Raw genomic sequence first — 23,085 nt, 5'->3', positions numbered from 1 at the left:
TTTCCAATCTTCAGTCTTTGAAGTGTCACTGTGCAGATGATGATCATCAGGGAATTGTACTCACATCTCATTACTGACATTATGAATTGAATGTTGCTCTGTTTGTGTGTGTGTATCTGTGTGTATGTCTGTCTGTCTGTCTGTGTGCATTTATGTTCAGATATAGCTTTTGAGAATTCACGTTGATACAATCATGTCATTTAGTGTCACAGTGATGATGTTTGATTGGCCTGTCATAGCAGAAGTATATTTAGTCTTGATTTTTTACTAGTGAATGCTCCATGTACTTTTCAACCATTTGTCTGCGTTTTTTGATTGAAAAAGCTCAATATGACAGTTTATAGTCAAGATACAGAAACAATTCAACATACATTATTTGATTTGTGCTTGTTTTGTTTTTTTGGAAAGTAATGTCAACATAAGACTTCTAGTTTTGCATCTAACCTTCAAAATAAAAGCACAAAAGTTAAAAATGCATTTGAACTGATCTGTTTGTAGTCAATGTGACATCCAAAAAGAAAGTGCAATAAAAGCAACAAAGGGGAACTATGTGCCTTTTTTCAAATATATTCATGTTATTTATGTAGTCTTAGATAGCTTTAAACTATTAAAAACATAAAGAACTCTCCCACAAATCCAAAAACTAGTGCTGAAATTCGCATTTGTGATATCAAGTATAAAGTGAGTAACTGCTCCATAGACAATGAATTAGGAAATATGTCATAGATGACTATTCTCAGTATATGGGTAGATTTTGTGTTTCACAACTGAGTACAGTACAATAGAATAAAGTTAATTTGGGTGTTTAACAAAAACATCCTGTGGGTCCACATTCAGACTCACTTCTCTGCTTTGTGGCTTTGAGAAAGAGTTGCTCATGTTCACAGATATTGATTGAATTTTCTTAGGTCATGGAAAGAAAAAAAACATTGGGGTTCTTAATTTAGGTGCTGTTTCCACTTAATCTTCAACTTGTCTGCATTGAATGTGAGATTTGTGTTAAATCTGATCCAATGATAATGATGAAAACTGCCAAAATATACAATCATTTTTAGTTATAATATATTCATATTAAAGGTACAATGTATCTCAGTAAGAGTCCCCATACAATAGGGCAAATAAACTTGAAGGAATTTTTAGTATTCTCTGGTTATACACAGAAGAGCAGTATCTTGTATACTTCTTTTTGGGATGTTAAATCTATCTGATATTTCTCCAAAGGCAGGGAAACATCAAAATTGTGCCTTAAGATACCATGAATACAAAAAGCAACAAGCCAGCTTATCATTTCTCATAAAGTGAAACTGTCAACAAAGCCTTCCCTCGAGATGTGCTCAGATACCCAATATTGCCAGTCAAAGCTCATATATTTTCAGTAGCGATTTGAGGATTGTAAATGCTATGCAAATCCTTAATTCCACATATAGGCAATACTTTATTACATTATTCTCCATCCGCTGTTCAGGGTGCTCAGTGCTATTAGCTTGAGAGGAAGTAATTAAGTTCACCACTAAAGTATTAGTGGAGTGGAAAACAGTGTACACTGTGCTTTTTGCCATAGGATAGCATAGGAGAGAATAAAATTAACAAATAAAAAACAATTTTGAACTGTTTCCTTACTAGTTTAAAAAAAAAAAAATTATAAAATGTTTGAATTACCTGGAATGTATAGCATTAAATATTGAAATGTCTATGTTTAGGATCTTGTGACTCATTGTCAAAAGTTGAATGAAAAACTTACAACAAACCCTTGCTGCCTCTTTACCCATCAATCATGGAGTTGGCCCCCTTTGCCTCATCAGGACTTTACGGGTGCTCTTATATCTCCCATAATGTTTCCTTATATATGTGATAGCTTGAATAGAAGCCAGGATTAAACATAAGGTTAATGTGTAGCGTGAGCTGCCAGGTTAATTAGTTCAGCTGCAATCTTATTGATCGACCTCCACACTCAACCTTCTATTTGGAGCGTTTAGAGAGAAGTGGAAGGGATGGGGGGCAAAATTAAGGGAAGACGTGAAGGATGTAGGGTAGTGAAGTGTCCGAGGTTCTATTTTATTAGATACTAGGAACTCTTGCCCGGTCACATGTTACGTGTAGAAGCAATTGACCATTTAGTGCGGAATAATCTCCACCCACCAGTTCAGCCGCACTGCTCTTAGTTTACTATTAGCTAATGCCCTTTTAATTTGTCCTCAAGGCCTCAAGTCTTTTAGGGTATTCTTCCAAGAAAATGGAGAAGCAATAGAAAGAAGAAAAAGGAAGGGTAAATATGAGAAAGAAAGTTTTTACGGGTGCAAAACGCAGATAGGACTCAAGTGGGGTGACATTGGTTCCTAATGCCAGTAGAGACAGAGAGAGAGAGACACAGAGAGAGAGAGTGTGTGTGTTTGGTGTGTGCTGCATATTAAACCTAAAGAGTGAACTTGATGAAATGTTTGTCCCTCACTCACCAGTTCTTTGAGTTGGAACTTCCTACAGTATGGATGTGTTTACTCATGTGAAAGTTCTTTGTGTGTCTTTGTCTCACAGTCACTGTTTATGTCCCATGTGCCACCCCCTCCCTACTCACCTCAACCCTCCCCTTCCTCCCCACCTCCAGGGAAGCCGGTGCGGAAAACTGGGGCACAGAAGGCTGCCAAACGCTCGCATCCACCACTGTCCACACCAAATGCCTGTGCAGCAGGATATCCACCTACGCCGTGTTAGCGCAGCAAGCTAAAGACCCGGTAAGTCACCTATACATATCCTGATGTACTCTTTGCGATTTGGGGGGCTTACAAGGCAACTCATACCATGGGCCAGGTCAGTGAGCTGATGACTTAAGTATGAATTTAGGTGGTGCCTCTGTCAGTTGGATTTGACTGTAAAATACAACAGGCTGTCAAGGCTGTCATTTGTTTACTAGACAGCTGTCTTACTTTATAACAAGCATCTTCCCTTGCACCACTGACAAGAAGAAAATATGGGTGCAGACGGAGCAGAACCGTGAATGTTTAACATTGTCACAGTATAAGAAGCTGTTTTGATCAACGTGACTTTGCATGTCTAGATACATATTTTTATTTTCGCTTAAACTAAGTAAAGGTCAGATTGTTCAGCTAGCTATTTCCATGGGAGAGAGAAGAAAGTGTCAAGAGAAAGAAAGATATTTTACTATCACTGTGCGCAGGTTTGCCTGCAGTTCACAAACCTGAACTTCTATAAATAGTTCTTGCAGTTTGTGTTTGACATGATTAAAGAAGGCTTTTTAGCAGTTCAGGGTAATGGCTGTTCTGACACATTGACCCGTTCTCCTGTATTTGTGTTAATGGACATCCACAGACTTGACAGCACTTTGTTCACCTCGCTCTCTCAGCCACACTCTTTGTCCAACAGACCCTAATTCATTTATTGCATAATAGCCCAAATCATCATTTCAGACCTTCCTTCCATACACATCTAACCCAATTTAGTATTTATACCCTCTTTCTTGCTCCCCTTTTTTTCTTAGCCATATTTGCCATTGGTGTGTTTTCTTATCAGTTTTTTTCCCTCTCGTCCTCCTTCCTTCACCCTCCTTGTCATCTTGTTAACACTTTCAGGTGTTGTTCTCACTTCGTGCCACAGCTCCTTGACTGTTGTGGTCAAAAAATGTTCCCTTGAGCTTTTGCTGTTAATTTATCTCAGTGTTTACTCGCACCTACTACCCACAAGGATAGTGATTGCATTGAATAAGAAGGGGGTGTACAGAGTTTAGTTAAATGCGTTTCACACAATATGATAGTTTTTTGTGAGTGTTTTTATTTTCCCCCTAATGGTTGGTTTAGAAAATGGAGCCAGTAAAGCAGATCCTCAGTAAGCACCGGAGGGTAACTCCGGGTGTCACAGAAATGGAAAGTGATTGTGAGGAATGGAGGATTTTTTGGAAGGAAATGTTCAACCAATCAGAAGAGGCAGTCTGGTCTCTGCTGGCAGAGAGAACTAAGAGAGAGAGAAAGAGAGAGAGAGAGAAAGAAAGAAAAAGAGGGAGAGACAGACAGACAGAGACTCGCTAAGTAATAGTGCCTTAACAACAAGTGTCGCTGAGATAAAGAGCTGCAGGCTTATGTGGACATCTATCCCTGCGTAATCTTTTCAGTATACAACATTGCCTCTTTATATCACTCACTGGCGCTATGTTGTTACATCGCTGTTAAGAATGTCTTTGTCCTTACATACACTCTGCATCAAATATGAAAATGGGGTCTCCATACTGCATGTAGGAGTTACTGAGCTGTGAAGTGAATGGAGCTGTCAGTATCGCACTCTGATTTAATTTTTTTCTTTTAAAGATGTACTCAACATTAATCATCATAGTCTTTTGGGTTTATGCCATGGTTTTTAATAATTTCAGCTTTTTTTCTGAGAAACTGTGCTGTTTTCCATTAGTTGGTCTTGGTGAATGACTCTAGATACTATGATACCCATGAGACCTGGCCTCTACTGCTATAGATCCTATGGCACCCTATGATTAAGGAGATAAGAAGGGAAGCATTGAAGTGCCTTTTCTTAGAGAATTTGACCAGCTCTTAAACAAAAAAGGACAATTTCCATGCAGCCCAACACATATGGGTGCTTTGCAAAACATCAAGGCCGCGCCCATTTTTGGGTGCTTTTTTTTTTATATTTCGTCTTTAGAATTATTTTGGGACCTAGCCTGAACCTGAGCATTTGCGAGACTTTAATAAATTGAGGTTGAATGTTCAACTGTCACATCCCTTCAGTCTTCCTTATCCAATTGTGTCAATAACCCAACACAGTGACCAGATATTGCTCATCCTACCACCAAAACAATATATATTTAATTCATCATGGGGTATCATTAGGCTAAGTGTTGTCTGTAAATGACAAATGTGTTAATAGTCAATAGTTTGAACTTGTCGTTGAATGGCTGTTGAAACAGGTAACATGTCGAGGGCAACACCATCAGCCATTTCGAGACGAGACAGGCCAGTTCACAACACTGCAACATTAACCGGCAACATTTTAAACTTAACAAAAGGGTTTTGTTTAATCTGTTGTGAATCTTTGGTCTAAACTGGGCTTTAAGTGATAATTATTTCCCCCAAAGGGGGGCAAGGCTGTGGAAATTTGCATTTGATTTTGCAATGTCACTCGTCTCTGTCTATGTAGAAAAAACGAGTCATCAATGTGACAAATTTGAAAACCTTCTTGCTTGCAGTTGAGTTCTTGTCAGCTGCATATAGTATCAGTTTTTTCAACTGCATAACTTTTAGCTTCTGCTCACTGCTAAACAGGGCACATGAGAGAATTTAAATTTTGCAAAACCTAAATGTTTTGCAACAAAATACTCTTTAGGAGTCAAAGTATTACCGCCCTGTGTTTTTTGTGTATTGTCTTGTGCAGCTTTATCAGAGAACCAAACATTTTTAACTTAATTGTTTCTCTATCTGGGAGAGATTCATACCCATCCAAAGTGTTCACACTGAGTCACTTAACATTGTCCAGAATTATTTTTTACATTGGACATTAATTTCCAATAACAAGAGTGCCAGGAATACAATAGCTCCTCCAACTTCATGACTATGTCTATTTGTTATGAAAGGGAGCATTTTATAGTGCTTTTCACAGATACATTGACACATGCTTAGTACTGATACATTACTGGTTAAATTAAGGTACTTAAACCATCCAAACTTGGATAAGCACGGGTACCTTGCTTGTGTCACTAGTGATACAGCTGAGAGGTTGACACTGATTGCACCTTTAAATTTTAGATGCCCGATCTATTCTAAAGTTGCTGATTTTTTAGGTTGATTATCTAAGCCTTCAATATTCACTTGGGATCTCTATACCATGTTGTAGGAGGCATTATTTTATTCCCCCCTTCCCTGGATATCCCCTCTCCTTTCTTTTTTATTAAATGTAAAGAGGGTCAAAATAAGGTGATGATCTTCAGGTGAGGCAGTACAGTTATTCATTATTGTGTCCCTCAAAGCTTGAATTACTTAACAGAGGTCTGGCACCTTTTTACAGAACCCGGGGAAAACATTTATTCCCATTATATAGAAAAACACAATGGCTGCAACCTATAAGCTGAAAGGCTCACTCCAGCAGTGATTTCTGGTTCCTGTGACTCCTCCTCCAACTGTATATTGACTTGTGCTTTTTCCACAGGAAGCAGGTTGGCCGTGTTTAGTGAAAGAGGGCTAGGAGGGAAAACACATTGACTTTTTCTTTGACATTTGTTGTAACTGTGAAGAGTGAGTTAGTCATTAGTGATTCATCATTCAGCCTCCGGTTCAACCATTAGACCCAGTGCTGAGGACTGGAAGGTATGGGTCAGTGTGTTTATGTCCATGGGTCTCAGTCAGGAGCAATTGTGGCCCGCGCTGAGTGCACTTTGTTGCTTTAGGGCCCTCCAGAGTTGGCTTTTTATTCCAGCGGAGATTGGATTCCATAAAAGAGGAGGGGGAGACAGATTGGATTTTTGTAACACATTAAAAACTCAGTCACATTCAGACATGCGAACACAGACAACTAGGTATGGATGTTTTCACTTTTATACACCCTCGCACACAGGCATGTGTGCACACACAAAAATGCTCACGTAAAGACGTAAACGCATACTCGTGTGCTTTGTCTATGCTGTGTGGCTGTTGGACCAGAGCTAAGTATCAGCAGCCCAGCTCTGACAGCTTATCCTGGGCCATGGCGCTAGGGACAAGGGGGGTTGAGGATTAACCTCCATGTTTAATAGAAAAGGGAGGGAGGAGGGGGGAGAGAAAGAGATGGAGGGATTTAGAAGCAGTGCTGCCATTACAGGCCGTTTACAGTGGAGCGAGGGATAGCCAGTTAATCCTGTTTACTTTCTATAGCCTCTGAGATTTCCGTGTGTGTGTGTGTGTATATGTGTGTTCTGCTGTGTGTGTGTCTATAGAGAGAGAGAGAGACCTTCACTATCAGACACAAGACAGAGGTTGTAACCTCAGAGAAACAGAGGAGAGAGGGCGAAAGAGGAGTTGATTGACTGAGGTCATGAAGCCATACAGTAACCCAAGCCACTGAATTTCCAAAATGTCTGCAGTGGGAACACAAACCTTACAGATATGTCTGGACTCATTGCCTCTGCAGCGCTCATAGGGATCATGGGATTTGGACTTGAAGGAGGTATTGGCTTTATAAAAGTCAGTTTAACATTTTTTGCCTCAGGTTAATCAAGTGAGTTATACTGTAGCACATACGGCTGCTTGTCCTAGTTGATATGGAAATTGATCACAGTTATCAAGTGCATCTCTCAAACTTGTTTTCATAGTGTGGGATTCAAGGCTTGTGCTTATCTAACACACACACACACACACACACACACACACACACACACACACACACACACACACACACACACACACACACACACACACACACACACACACTGGCTAGGGGGAGGGGGGGTGCCTTCTACATTCCCATAACTCATTTTTAAGGCAATTAATGCATCAAAGCAAGAGTGAAGTGATCTCTGATGCTTCTGTGAAGGATTTCTTGCAGCTTCTTTCACCTGCCAGCCAAACTGCTTTTAGCCCAGTCATTCTCATGAAATGATTGGATCTACTTGAGCTTCCTCACCTGTCATTAGCACTCACAGGCAGCTAATCAGAATGAAAACATCTCACAGCTTAGTCTGTTATTTAGAATTAATGGCCAAAGAGCCTGATTTAACAGTGCAAGAACGATTGGGATGACTGAGGCACGACAGGATGGCAGCTCATATGTTAACATATTAAAACTGAACTGGAAACATTGTTTAGAAAGAAAACAAGGCCTGCCCTAGATGGAGCAAGTCTTCAAGGTTACAGTATGCAAATATCTTGCACTTGTCAACTGTAATTAAAAGATGGGGATGGCTAAAAATTTATGGGGGGGACTCTTTGTGGAATTGCATTTGAATCTTTGGATCCCTCATCACATTAATTGAAGGTTAGTTAGTGACAAGGGAGATGATGAGAGAGAGTAAACAGGTGAAACAATTTAGCTTTGATTCTCTGGGTGAAGATGCATAATGTCTGAGTGTGGGTGTGACAGATATATTTGGTAATAAGATATTTCTAAACTGTGGGAGAAAGTGGTTTTTTTGACTCTGGTGGCATTTTTGACACAGTCCAAGAATTGCTATTTCCAATCATGAGCAGGTGTCAAGACGTGATTCATTTTGTTTGTTCTTGTGTGAAATACAAATTGTGTCCAAAGCATACAGTAGAGGCAGATCGTCCTCATAAAAATATGGCTGTATAGGTACATTGTGGAAGAAGCTCATTACAACCCAAATTTACTATTGCCTTTTATTGTTAAAAGGCGGCGTCCTCTAGTGGCTGAATTAATTATCACGGGAGCAAAAGAGGAAGTAACATGACATAGTATAAGAGCGCATGTGTAGGGAGGTGGTCTGGGGGTGGTGTATGGGTCAAATAAATACACAACAGAACCCAGGAGACCATTGTTCCTGTTTAATGTGAAAAAGTCAACAGTGACTTTTTTTAAATGAACAAAGTTTGTTACGGAGGTAGTTAAGTAGTAACATAATAAATAAAGCAGAAACATTAAGAAGAATTTGTTTTTTTAGAATTTATGCTTTTTTTTAGAATATTAGAGGGTAATGTCCTTTTGGAAAACGTATAATTAAAATTTGACAAGATTTGTGTGAACCAACAAGGCCAATCTATCATTGGACCAAGGCCGTTTTGACAGTAGCTCTGAAGAAGGCTGTATTGTGTTGCTGCTAACTTTACTTAAGAACTATGCGTTGCATAAGGCCTGTTTTTTAGCTTATACATTTTGCTTTAACAGGCAGTAAACCTCAAATAGGTGTGTAATAAAATACCAGCAAAGGGCCAGCGTTTGAGATGATGACGTTACATTTTAAGTCACTATGTCAGCTCTTCAGGTTGTCACACACTGACAGCAGATGTATGGTTTGTCTTGAAGCCAGAGCCTGTCAAGTTAAACCTTCGAGGGGTCTGCTGAATTGAATTGGTTGAAGCATATCCCGGGCAGTATGTACCTAGTGCCATGGCAGTAAAACTGGCAAATGAATAGCAGGAACATTAGATTAGCAGGATGTGGAGTTTTACATCACTGCAGTGGCAGTGGCAGTCTGTGTGTGTGTGTACAAGTGTGTTATTATACCTGCACCTGTGTGGGGACCAAAGGAGCATATGACTGCTGAATTTTGAAAATGCCATCTTTACAAGAATCATTCAGCATTTCATTAGCATTTTCAGCCTACGTGGGATTGAGACACACTGCAAAAATACCAAACTATGTGTTTATGAATACCCATGAATTTACCTCATTCGAAAACAGCAAAATCAGGTGTGTGCTCAAATATATGAAATGACCTACAGTGTGTTTACCTAACCTGAAATGGGCCGAGTTATGACCGTTCCCTCTCAAAAGCAAAGGTGGAAGTAATGTGCTTTTATCCCTCCATAAAACCTCTTAAGAGGTTGGTGTGGATGGTTCAACAAGCATGTAATTTGGACAAGCTGTTTTCATTCTATTTCCTACCATCCCTCAACATCTCTCCCTAACCTTTAAACTGCATTAACAGATTAATTTGGCCACTCGGGGGCAACATTTGTCACATTTAAGTTGATAGGCTAACATGTTAGATTACAGTCGCTTATACAGTATACTCATCCAACCCATATGGATCAGCATTTGCTCTCTGGTGCAGGAAAAATAGCATACACTGGGTTTCTAGAGCCTTTCTTTTCTACAAAAAAGTTCTCCAGCAATTTCATTTATGACCAAATATCTGCAAAACTATGACATTCCCATAATCCTCAGCTGTAAATTTTAGCATGCTTGCACACTTAATTAAGACGTCAACATGGTAACACACCCGGTTCGCATCAGAATGTTTGTCAGGCCAAGGCAGGAATGAGGACTCAGATGCGGAGGTTCGCGGATTAACGCTGAATTTATTTGCTTGACGACAAGAACGTGGCACAGAGCAAAAAGCCACAAACAAAAATATCACTCCGCACAGGAGGAACAAAACGAAAATTGCTAGTAATAAAACAAAGTACAAAATAAAGTCGCTCCGTCCAGGAGGAAAAAACAAAAGGCAAAGTTAACAAAATAATCTCTAAACTAAATCGCTCCGTACAGGAGGAATTACAAAAGACAAAGTGAACGAAATAAGTAATTAAACAAGGTCGCTCCAGCCAGGATGAAATAACAAAGGATACAAGAAAATTCAAAAAGGTTAAACTCACTATGACTAAACAAGGAATACAAACACCTGAACGTGGAAACAATGAACTCGATGGCATGAACAAGACTGTGGAAAAACGCTGGATACATTCGCGTAAGGTACGAAATAATCTGGCAACGGGACAGGGGGGAAGACACAGACTTTATACACATGAAGGGAGGGGAACCACAGGTGGAAACAATCGGGAAACAGGGAATGACGTCAGACCGGTGACACAAGAGGAAGAGCAAGTGACCTGGAACGAGAGGAGAGTTATCTTTCAAAATAAAACAGGAAATTCACAAGACAAAAAACCCAAAGACAGGACAGACCTCACCGCAGCGTGACAATGTTAGCATCATTGTGAGGACGTAAGCATGCTGACATTAGCATTTAGCTCAAAGCACCACTGTGCATAAGAATATGTCCACACTAATATGTTGTCATTTTATAACCATTTCCATTTTTCATGCACTTGTTGGTGTAAGCTCGGTATGGTAGGGCTCATACGCCTCTGTACACAATAGCCCAGCACCTGCGTATGTTGGCAGTAGGTGCATAAAGTTTTTAATTAAACTGCATATCAGCTGCTACCATTGACAACAAGGTCAGAAACTGCTGTAATTTGTTACCCATGTTGAATTAACCATGGGCAGTCAATGGCTGATGGCTGACGCTGATGGCATTTGTTTTCTCTGGAAAAAGGTCACGTGTTAGGGGTTTGACGAATCAGTTAATGTTTTCTTTTTGTTGTTGTTGTTTTTCTCTCTCTTATTTGTTAAACTAATTTAATTTTGTATACTTTTGTATCCTTTTTTTTTAACATGAACATTTTTTATTTTTAAAAGGGCATGACATGACTGATAATGATAAGCCCAATCTCTTTGAAGAGTACATTAGTGTCTGCGTCATCGTTTTTAAAAAGTCTCTTGTTTCTGTCAGTCCAGACTAGGATGTGTCACTGCTCTCTGTTTTAGGGGTTCTAAATCGCCTGAGGAGTCTGGACGCCAGGCTTATGGCAGCAAAAGTTATGCATTTTAACAAAAACATATAAAGGCTTGTGTCAAGATCAAATTTCTTTCTGGCAGAAGGGTGCTAGCATGGCACTGGCACAAGCTTACAACAGAACACTCACCAGCAACAACTAGTGGCAGCCTCCTCTCCTCATTGGGAACAATTGAAAAAAGACGCTGGCACTCAGGAAAAACACACTCCTGTATGTGGACACAGGCCCTAAGTGTTGATGTAGCCTTAGTACAGCCTCACAGAGGAGCTAGCATGGCTTTAGAGTCTAAGTCTTATTTTAACCATGACCACAATCCATCCCTTAACCTTTACAAAGTATTCTTAATCAACCAAACCTTCATATGAATTGGTTCCAGTAACTGTTGGAGTAGTGTGTGTCCTCATACGGGATGTATTTTCCGAACCTCTTGGAACAGGTGCATTATTTTTTCCTTTCAACAGAGAATTAATGGAAGAGTTAATGGAAAATAAGTGTGGAGCTACAGCTGAACATGAATAGAAAGAGGAGAAAGTGGAGATACCCACTGCTGAGAAGTGAGTAAGAGTTAGGGAGCAAGTGGGGTAAGAATGGGAAACACATAGAGGGAAGAGAAAGGGGAGGGACGAGGGTGGTAGCAGGATAGGTAGGAGTGGAGGGAGGAGTGTCAGTGAGAGGAGATAAGTAGGTTAAACTTCCTGAGCTGAAAATAGCTATCTTCTCTATCACATGGTAGCCAAGCTGCCCAGGGGAGCCTGGCCATATAAAGCAGAGCCTCAGCACACTCTTTCTAATCTCTCAGTCTTTCTCTCCTCTCACACACATACCGCGCACACACAAAACACATGCACAAACCTTATCCCACTGCAACATAAGATCGCTAGGGCAGGGCATTTGTGTGACATTGTAGCCTCAGGCCTGATATCTTGTACATGTGTGGGCGTTTCCTTGTTTTGTTTTTTCCATTTCCTCCTCTGTAGCATCGTGCCACGTTATGAAATTAGACGCTTAATCTCATCATGCACACATAACCTCAACGTACCAATTAAGAAAACACTGCTAGACAAATTGACACAATGAGGGACAACTTGTGGAAGCATATTGATTAAATTACAAGTTTGAATATGATTTATTCCATTACTTGTCTGGTAGTGGCTAATTCAAGACAAACTTAAGGAGACTGAGAGAAAAGGTTATTCAACTGCCGTGTGTGCGCACTTTGCATTTCTCGTGCATCCAGCATGTTTGATCTGTCTGACTGCAAAAAAACACAAATGCCTGTCTATCCTTTGACCTTCCTCTCTACAAAATATCAAACACACTTAGTCTCTGTTGTCTCCCACTCTCCTCCTAGGCCTTTCCTGAAGCAGATTGTCATATCCCCTCTTTTTTTCTTTTTTGTGGGTCTCTCCTTTCTTATGAGGCGGTTTTGATTATATTTCACCTCCATTCTCCTCCCAGTGTCTTTGTCTGTGCACATCAAATTGGTATTCCAGCCTATTCGACTTTCCTCTGGAGAAATTGGCTTCCTTTGATGTGCCAGGGAAAACCACTAAAAGAGGTGCTTTAACTGTCTCGTTTTTTTCTCCCTCTCTCTCTATATTTCTTAGCCCTCCTACTCTTTGCTTTCTCTTAGTTGTCCTTAACTCTCCCCACTCCATATCTTTCTCTGAATTTCTCTCCTACTCCTTCTTTTCAGTTTGCATTCTTTATTCCTTTCTAAAGTCCTCTCTCTCTTGCTTTTTCTCCCCTGCCTTCGTCTCATCTTGAATAGACACAAACACATTCCCATGGCTTAAAACAGAGACTTTAAATTATTTGGCACATCTGCCTGGACATGCCTTTGTGTGCAAGTATGTACTTTGGTTGCTATAAAAGACACCTTGTGCAGTGTTAGCAGTGATAAATCTTCCAATGAAAGGGACAGCTAGCCACCCTAGGAGGTAAATTGGGGTAAATTGTGTGATTGAGAACTTAAAAGCAGGCCAAACATTAAGCCCATTTGGGACACGACGGGGTGTATGCTCTCCACATGGTTTCATTTGTCTGTTCTTCATCCTTTCAAAGGTACACCTCAGGAGAGAAGCAAAGCCAGGGTCCGCTGTACATCATGACCTAAATTGCTTAATTATGCTGTATGGTCTACTGCTCATACCCTTGTGCATGTGCAATTTTAAAATGTAGGTGCACAGCGGGCTCCCATTCTACATTCTCTACCTTGGCAACTGGTTGGTTACCTTAATATAGTCTAACTCAAAGTCATACTCTGACTGTGGGTATAAGCCATAGACTGTATAAAATATGTATATAGCCTCTGACGTCACCCATAGGTTTCTGGAGAGCCAAAATTGAGCTCCAAGTGGGTGGCTCTGCCGTCACCCTCTTGGCAGGGTCTGAAACTGCCTGCTAATCCAAAAATTGGCCAAGAGGTAGAGTGTGGTTGGAGATGAGGCGGTCCAAATGAAGCCTACAGTTTATGCCAGCCACCTGTGATGGCACCCACCTGTCACTCAAAGCTGCATGTCCTTCATTATGCATTATTTTAACCATAATACATTATAAGACCACAACCATTACTAGTTGGGTGCATCCTGCCATTGTTCGGATATGTCACGCAACATTTTTTTGCAAGGGCTCTGTTGCTGCATCCTGGGTTTAGTGCCGTACAAGACAATTCTGATTGGTTGGCCAAAATACTTTTTTCCCTGTAGCAGAATAATAATGGGTGCAGCCATTCTGAAGCACTGACACAGCCTTGCTGAATAAGGACCAGTCCACATGAGGACGCATTTTCCTGTAACCGCACATTTTAGTGGTTAGGCCGACCATTTTTTAAAAATATATTTATTTGCACAATAAAAAACAAACTGAAAAACAAAGGCAACATCTATAACAAATACATACAAAGGAAATTTTAAAATATGTGGCAGAGTGGTTAGAGCAGTCTCCCCATGTAAAGAGGTTGAAGGTCCTCGAGGCAGTGTTCGACTCCGACCTGCAGCCCTTTGCTGCATGTCTCCCCCTCTCTCTCTCACCCCATTTCATGACTGTCCTATTAAATAAAGGCTTGGAAAACTGCCAAAAAAGAAAAAGAAAACCCATAGGGGCTTGTTAACTCAAGTGTTGTTAAAATGCAAGAAAATAAAATGAAAAGTCATCTAATCCACAAAAGGTATACAAACGAGAGCAATGAGCAAGCATGTGGAGGGATAACTTTTTTAGAACGATGGCGAAAAGAAGATTAACATAATGCTCATTGAGGGCGGGTCTATGGTATCATTTCTATAAAACCAATAGTAACTTTATCGTAATGCTATATTTACTGCCAGTGTAAAGATGGGAAGTCCTAGTTTTGTGTTGCCATGTTACTTGTTCAGTTATTTCACTGTACATGGGACAGTAACTCAGTCCATGGGGACTTGGGATGGAAACAAGGGGGTCAATTTGTCAAGTCCCTGTATGGACTAAGTTTGGATCATAGGCAGCTCTAATAATGCATGTATGTGTAATGCGTACAGGTCCTGTCCCAGCACTTTTCTCTTACTTTCAAACGTTACAATGTTTTTGATGAGTCACTTTGAACTTGGAAATGTATCCGTAAATGTATCCAATCAAATGTGATTTGGGGTGAGTAGTTAAACCCACCTATCATATAAAGCTGCAGCTAGTGGATCATAGTAGCTAGCAGAGTGTGTGCTTTCTTTGGTTTGTTAGAAGAATATGTCATTTGTCAACAAAAGAAAATCATTTGGGTTTGGTACATTAAGTAGCAGTAAATATTAACTATCTACCCCCCCCCCCCAACCCCTCCCCCCTACCCCTCCCCCCTACCGTCCCTTGTCTTCATTTTCATTCTCCTCAGGAAATGGGTCCTACCAGCATGCCCTCTGTGCCCCTCATGGTGGGCTGCGGGGTCTCCTGCACTGCTCTGCTCATCCTGCTGCTAATCTACGCTGCCTTCTGGAGGTATATTTGCACAAACACAAATACATACATAATAACGCCTGTCTCTATACTCACAAATCCCCTGTGCAGATAGTCGGCATTTTTCTCCCGATTCAGGCTCCTACCAATACACAGAAAGTGCAGTTTGCATGTGTCCTCTGCTCTGCCAAAACTCCAATGAGGCCTGATAAGGAACAAATGGTTCAAGTACAGCAGGGGGGTGCTGATTAGTTTTTTTGGTTGAACACATGACAGATGGCGAAATCAAGCTAATGACTCTGTCCAAAGTCCAAAAAGATGCAATTCAGTCCATCAATCTGTCATTAATACTTATCTCATATGTCTGTTCCCTCTCTCTGTCACTCTCTCTCATCCCCTCTACTCTGTAGGTATATACGTTCGGAGCGATCCATCATCTTGGTGAATTTTTGCCTCTCTATCTTGGCCTCCAACTTATTGATTTTGGTGGGACAATCTCAAACACTCAGCAAGGTGAGTGAGAGAAAAAAAACAGAGAGAAAATTCCATTCATACACATTGCAACTGGATTTCCATAGTAAACAACACATTTATGATTCTGGTAATGGAACTCTTGATCAGGCTGTTATTAATGCCTAGAAATGGAATTGTAGATGAGGTTCATACAGTGGAGTTGTCAAAGTGGTAGGCCCGCATGGCGAAAAGAGCACTGAGTACTCTGACTAAGCAGGACTGCACTGTATAGTGGTCATTATGGATCAAAATGGGGAACACAGCAGAGCCAGGTTGAACTCCTATTCTTCTGAACAATATGTGCTTTATCACATCGCCCTTGTTAGCTTTGTCCACATCATTTTTCCAGAGGTTTCATTTCTCTCTGCTCAATAGTTCAATATGAATTATTATGACACCTCTCGCAAAACTACCTTTCTTTCCTTTTTTTGTGAAACGTCTCCAACTGTTTTTATAATCTTTCTATCTCACTGACTTTATTTTTCTCCTCAGGGTCTCTGTACTGTGACTGCTGCCTTCCTGCATTTCTTCTTTTTGGCATCATTCTGCTGGGTGTTGACGGAGGCGTGGCAGTCCTACCTGGCCGTTATTGGCAAAATGAGGTCACGACTCATTCGTAAGCGTTTTCTGTGCCTCGGCTGGGGTGAGTCTTCATGTGATGATGAACTATGTACTGGCGTGTTCACATAGGAAGCAAGCATATGCATTGCTTTGAATTACTAGCAAAAGTTTGATTGATTTAGATAATTTGTGTTATAGCACGAGATGCAACAGTGTAGCAGTGTGGAACCCAACAGAATTTCAAAGAGCTTACCCCGTAGTCCAACTTCCTTGCTTAATTTTATCAAAACACTCTCCCTTTTCGTCCAGTCTGTGTACAAATATGAGATGCTATCATAGAGCTCTGTGTGCCAATAGACGGCTACCATCATTTTTTCTTCCAACGTTTGTGAACACCCGCATCATTTGTTCCCAAATTTGCATCTTTGCTTTGACTTTGTGTAATCACACTGTGCAAAACACTCGCAATGTGTCCAATGTAAACATGCCGTAATAAATGAATGAATGGTACGGTACAGTAGTAACCTTTTTCTATGTTGCCAATATTAACTCAGCATGACTTTACATTCCTGTGCATGCATGAAAATGTTGACCCCGCATACTCAAGGACTTCATTAAGTTTGCTTTGCAACAACCTCCATACGCATCAGTATCTAGCTTGCCAGTGCATTGTGGGTTAATGGCTTGACATTTTTTGCTTACTGCATTTTGGAAGAGACTATTCAGTATCATAGTGGTATTCAGCATGTAGGCAAATGTTTCTGCCATTACTTTTACTGGAAATCTGAACTATCTTTGTGTGCCAGAGGGTTTTCAGCATACCAAATGAAGACACTTTCATGAGTTACAAGCTAATTGAACCACTGTTGTCTGACACAAATGTGTGACAGTTTCTTTTTTAATATGAAAATGGAACAGATTATTATGCTGTAGCATTGAAAGTGTTGGTTGCGTAATGCTTAATAACATTAATTTCCTCTTTACTATATCCCATTTCTCTTTGCTGTATACTATCATTAGCTGCTTCAAGGACTCGATTTGCAAGACATTCATTACAGTCTACAGAGTCACAAAAGGCAAAAGTCTATATTCAGAGGAACAATAATATCCTTTCAGATGTACATCACCTGTGTTCCATTCACCTTCCATGTCACTCTATTATACTGTCCTTGCGGTGTACTCCAGCTGGATGCAACAGGCACCAGGGATAGTTCAAGGATAATCAAAATGATAACATCTGCATAGCACTGGCAAGATGCTAGGAGATATTCTGTAGAAACTACAAACACAGCCTCTAACACCATCAGTCTTTTCATTTCACTCGATATTGATCCTACCAGTCTAATCTGCCAAGACTCCGATGCCCTTACCTGATATAGAAGAGGGAGAATGTATAGATTCTTGTACAATCAGAGATAGAGAGATAATGACTCTGTGTGTGTGTGTGTGTGTGTGTGTGGGTGTGTGTGTGTGTGTGGGTGTGTGTGTGTGGGTGTGTGTGTGTGTGTGTGTGTGTGTGTGTGTGTGTGTGTGTGTGTGTGTACCCGGTGGCAGCAATATAATTATCCGCTACACTTGCACATGAAATGCATGAGACAGTCGAGCAGAGTGAAATAGATCAAACAGCTTATCCTTTCCACGTCCATTTGCCAATTTTCTCCCCAAACGATGTGATTGAAATTGGTTGCCATAGGAACAGGAGATTTGGGGTGTGACTGTGATCTGTGTTAGATTAGCAGTAGAGTATGCATTCGTAATGTAAAGGTGAGTTATTTATCGTATTATATACTAGTGAACACTAGATTGATGTTGTTGTTGTTGTCTAATTGAAACTTGCCGGATAGTGGAAGGGCCTGGCTCCCCACCATCTTATTTGTTAATTTTAATGTGACTTTTTCTAATTGCTTTTCATCCACAGCCATAATCACAGCTTTGTTAATTACATGAATATTTCAGAGCCAAGCTCATTACGGAACCCAACATATTTCCTTCTTTTTTTGGCACCCACTCTGTGCCACTCAGTTTCACTCTTTTTCCCCTCTCATTTACACACACACACACACACACACACACACACACACACACACACACACACACACACACACACACACACACACACACACACACACACACACACACACACACACTGATTGATTTAGCTAATTAATGCATAACTTATTGACCACTCCTAGCTTTGCCTGACAATTTCATGAACTCTATTTTAGTCTCACATGCTCACACTCATGGAGCTCACTAACAGGCATGCTGCATTTGTGGATCACCTATGTCAGCGTTAATGTACACAATAATTTCCTGAAATGAATATCAGAGCTTCCATCTCTGCAGGGAACTGGGATGTACGCCCAGTTTCCATGTCTGTACTAGACCTGTGTGTCAGAGAGCACATGCAGCGCACTTAGGCTTACCTACAGAGCACTGAGTCAGTTTCAATCACCCATGCACACGTTACAAGCTATTGCATGGCTGCTTAGCATTCGAATGGGAAGAGCCATATGGAGTTGTTCGCACTGGAGAATCTTATTTGGCCGACATGCTTCATGTCCCCATTAAGGCTTCCTTTTATCCTTTGTCTCACCCTTTTGATCTCTCTCTCTCTCTCTCTCTCTCTCTCTCTCTCTCTCTCTCTCTGTCTCTCTCTGTCCCCCTCTCTCTCTCTCTCTCTCTCTCTCTCTCTCTCTCTCTATCTCTATCTCTCTCTCTCTCTCTGCAGGTCTTCCAGCCCTAGTTGTTGCAGTGTCAGTGGGTTTCACCAGAGCAAGAGGTTATGGCACAGCCAGCTAGTGAGTATAGCTCCCTTGCTCCCTTCACACCAATCACACCCAACAACTGGATTTGGAAATCATCACTCAATATCAGCACAGCACCATCCGTTGCCCATTGTCCATTCAAAGCATACCCAAGTTCTGCCATTGCTGTTTAAAATACTTTTCCCTCCTATTTTCAACTGGAGGTTTCAAGCTGAGGTCTGTTTCATAAATTTGTATTTGATGCACCTTTTTGCAACTTACCAGAGGTGGTTATTGATTTGGTGGATGCCGCAAGTCTAAACAGCTGAATATATAAACTCATATTTTTACACATTATTTCTATCAAAAATCAGTTTTTCTCCATCCATCTATCCATCCAATGTCTGTCACCGCATAATCCTATTCTGTATCACAGGGGGACTGAAGCTTGCTCCAGCATGCACTTTGTGACATACAGAACACATACTGTATATGTTAATCATTTAATGGACACAAGAGAATGAGTTTTAAGACATTTGTAAGAGGGGTTATCGAGATTATATTAAAAACACATTAAAGCCTCTCAAAAAAACAAAATCGGATGTATATATCTGGAACTTATTCATGCAACACATCCTCATACCTGAACAGAATAGGTTGTTTGCCAATGAATCCCAAAACGACGTATATGACCATTGGAGAGTACTAGCCAAAGGCTCACATTGTAGTACAGGCACAATTTCAAACACATGGTTCACCCTTCTGAACTGAAATACTACTTGGGAAGGTTAAGGAAAAGATTCTGGTTTGGGTTTACACAAGTTTGTTACATAAGTTAGTTAAGTTTAAATAAATATATGTTTCATCCACACCGCAAACTCATCCCTACGCGGACTTTGAAGCTGTTGATGTCACCTGACTTCCTCCTTTTCCTGTTATAATTACTGAAGCCACTAGAAGTCACCGCCTAACAATAAATGTAAATATGGGTCATAATAAACTGCTTACACAAATGAATGATACAGCCATTTTTAGGGGGACTATGGTCTTTGTTAATGACTAAATGAGGACCAGTCTAAATTAAAGTAGGAAAACACTGCTATGTATTTTTGAGGTAAACAGTCAAAAACTCAGCTAAAGTGCTTCTTTAGAACTGTAACTGTGTAGTGAAGTCCATATGTAAGATTGATAATGAGATAATGAGTCAAAATAATATTCAAGACCTTTTAATGGCCATATGTAAAGCCTGTTATGGATGGGTTAGGGTTACAATTGTTTACATGGGAGCAGCACATTGAAAAAGCACTATTGATAACTATATGTTGCACTTATCCACAAAAAGCTCTGCTATCCAGTCGAGGGTGTAATGGACTCAACACATTCCCTCTTACTTAACTCAACGTCTCATTAATACGATGACTGCACATTAGCTTCAGGGACGTGTATTTTCATCTTCCTTTTTATCGAGCTGCAATTACAACAGAGGGGTTTCAATGCGCTGATGACATCACTGGAGGACACATTTAAACTCATTAAGTCTCAGTAGCTTCCATACCACTGAAATTTTCACAAGAGCATTTACAGTTTGGGGGTATGTTTTAGATAATGTAGATAATAGATTTGCTCAGCACTGACGGCAATATTTACAGAAAGAGGCATTTACCCATTGAAATAGATATGGCTGCTTTATCCCTCACTTAGGAAATTCAAGATCCCTAATTGGTTGTGTACTCTACTTGTTGAGGTGAAGTGCTTGGCACTCACCACAAGTGAAATGTGGGACCTGAATGTGTTAAAGTAATGTTATATACACCATTAGTCCTGTGATTTTGTGCTCAAAACGCTTTTTTGTTTCTTTTTCTCTAGCTGCTGGTTGTCCTTGGAGGGTGGTCTGCTTTATGCCTTTGTTGGACCTGCTGCTGTCATTGTATTGGTAAGTCTATTCTTCACTTTCAGACCAATCTGCCTCCCTCTCTCACCAGTCACAGCCAAAGGCCCCTTAATATTAAAAGTGAGATTCCCATGTATGAAGCAGGTTGAGGTGCTATATAAATACTGTGAGAGTATCAAAACGCTCAATCCACATAGAAATGCACACAACTAGTATTCAGAAACTGAATACTAGTTGTGTGCCGTCTGGACTTCTGTACGGTTGTGATGTCACAACTATACTATAGTCATTCCCTGGCTGCAATGACGATAAAAGCAAAGATGCACTTGTTGACCAATCAGAGTAGACTGTGTTTTTTGGGGGGGTTGGGGGTACTGTGTTTTTTTTACACATTAATGTAAACATGATCCAGTAGAAACCCCATTATAAAAGTACGGACCTGAAAATGAGTATAAAATGGGAACTTTAAAGCAACTTCAGCTGAGTCCCCCGCATTCCCCCACCCACCCTTCCCCCATGACTCAGTGTGCACCACAATCATGATAATGCGTCCTCTGTGTGCTTTTACCAACTGGTATGAGACATGTACAAGAAAATCTAAGTCTTTATTGTTCAGCAGCAAAACTGAGTGCATTGATTGCATCTCAGTGGTGTTTTAATCATTTGTTGTTGTGTGCTGCTGTATGTGGCTGTTTCTAGGATTAACTAATTCCTCCTAAATGAATCCTTGGGCTGATATTTCGTACCACTAAGCTTAATAAGTCTGGATGGGGTACTAAACTTTAGTTTGGTAATCGTTGGCTTCTGCGGTTGTTGTGAGTCTGCTCATGCATTAGGCTTTTATGTCCGTGTTTCTTGCATACAAGCTTGTATAGCACACGTCAGAAAGGAAGCATAGATCAGAGCAAGCCCAGGTGTGCAGAGTGAAATGCAGTTTTTGAAGAAAATTCCTGACAAAAGAGTGGCAGTTTGATACTCTGGTACGAGAGGGAATGCTTGATTTTATAGTGTTGAATATGCATGTTTATGATAATGAAGTGGCTTTCAATACTAATTATTAAAAGGTTACATAGCCAGAAAACGCAGCAAACTACCACTTGGTCTGCAAGTTCACACTCCCAAAACCTGTACACACTCTAAAATCATACATTGTGTGTCAGTGTCTGGTGATTCTTGGAATATTTCCATTTTTTCCACCATTTCCACCTCCATAATGTCGATATACACGCCACATCCCAGCTGCTATGTAATGATCCCCGGCCCCCCTGTGTTGTTGCTGGGGCCCCACTCTAAAAAACATCTGTAATGCGAGTGGGATGTCGGGCAGAGAAACACAGATCTTCCCACTGGACTCTTCTCTAATTAATGAACCTGGCCCTGGGCAAATAGCAGAGCAGAATGACGCTGACTCACAAAGCCGGGGCCAGACATGACTGGCATGACAATAGTGCTCTCACAATCTGGTAGTTGTCAGCAGCAACACACAGGAGAAGGAAGAAAGGAGATACAAGGTTTTTTTTATACACATTGCAAAAGCTGCCAGATGTACTGTAGATGTAAGCAAAGAAAGAGATAGGCTTCAAGTAAAAATCCAGCTCCTGCAAGAGCTGCAAAAAGTGAAAATTCAACTGACCACATGAAATTTAACTGCTCAACTACTGAGCTCTTTCTTAAGGATTTCTAGCCACAGTGTATTAAATCTATAAAATGTTTCTGCCTAGCCAGAAGCTTTTTTTTGGTGACAGACGAAGGAAGAAATCCAAGCAGACATTCAGTTTAGGACCTTGATAAGAATAGGAATCCATTGCATTCACAGTAAATGTAGGTATGCACTAGAGCGGGAATGTAATTTATTGCTAATGCACTACTGACATCCCAAAGAACACTAGCAGATGAATAACCAAACTGAGACTCTACAGAGAAAGGTGGAAGAAAGAGAACAGATGAATGTAGGAAATCAGGATTAGAAGGAATATTTCGGCAGCGTAGAAAATCTTCCAGATGGGCAGGATTTCAGAGTGGAAGAGGTCTACATGTGACAAGCTTTGGCTCAGATCTTTCTTTGCCTGTGACTAAAATAACCGTAGTCACTGGGTCACTATGGCCAGATGTTTTGCAGGCTTAACTATGGGCTCCTCATAAGTAAGAGAAGCCAGGATGAGAGGCAGTAAGTGTTTTTATTTTCATTGTTAAGTTAGTCAGCACAAAT

The 23,085-nt window shown here is 40.6% G+C and overlaps 1 protein-coding gene across 1 annotated transcript in view; it reads left to right on the top strand.

Moving 5' to 3' along the window:
• Positions 1–23,085, top strand: part of adgrb2 (adhesion G protein-coupled receptor B2) — a gene marked incomplete at both ends in the record, with an annotated part of 161,663 nt that overhangs the window by 101,206 nt on the left and 37,372 nt on the right. The window contains 6 exons of the mRNA XM_083925470.1: positions 2,603–2,729; positions 15,103–15,206; positions 15,575–15,677; positions 16,170–16,320; positions 18,970–19,039; positions 20,852–20,918. Coding sequence (XP_083781596.1) covers positions 2,603–2,729; positions 15,103–15,206; positions 15,575–15,677; positions 16,170–16,320; positions 18,970–19,039; positions 20,852–20,918 — 622 coding nt within the window. The remainder of the gene's footprint in view (positions 1–2,602; positions 2,730–15,102; positions 15,207–15,574; positions 15,678–16,169; positions 16,321–18,969; positions 19,040–20,851; positions 20,919–23,085) is intronic.

Source organism: Echiichthys vipera (genome assembly GCF_963691815.1).
Source record: "Echiichthys vipera genome assembly, chromosome: 13".
In the NCBI taxonomy this organism is placed as follows: Eukaryota; Metazoa; Chordata; class Actinopteri; order Perciformes; family Trachinidae; genus Echiichthys; species Echiichthys vipera.
Note: the sequence above shows the minus strand (reverse complement) of the source record. Positions and strands in the feature narration are given on the sequence as shown.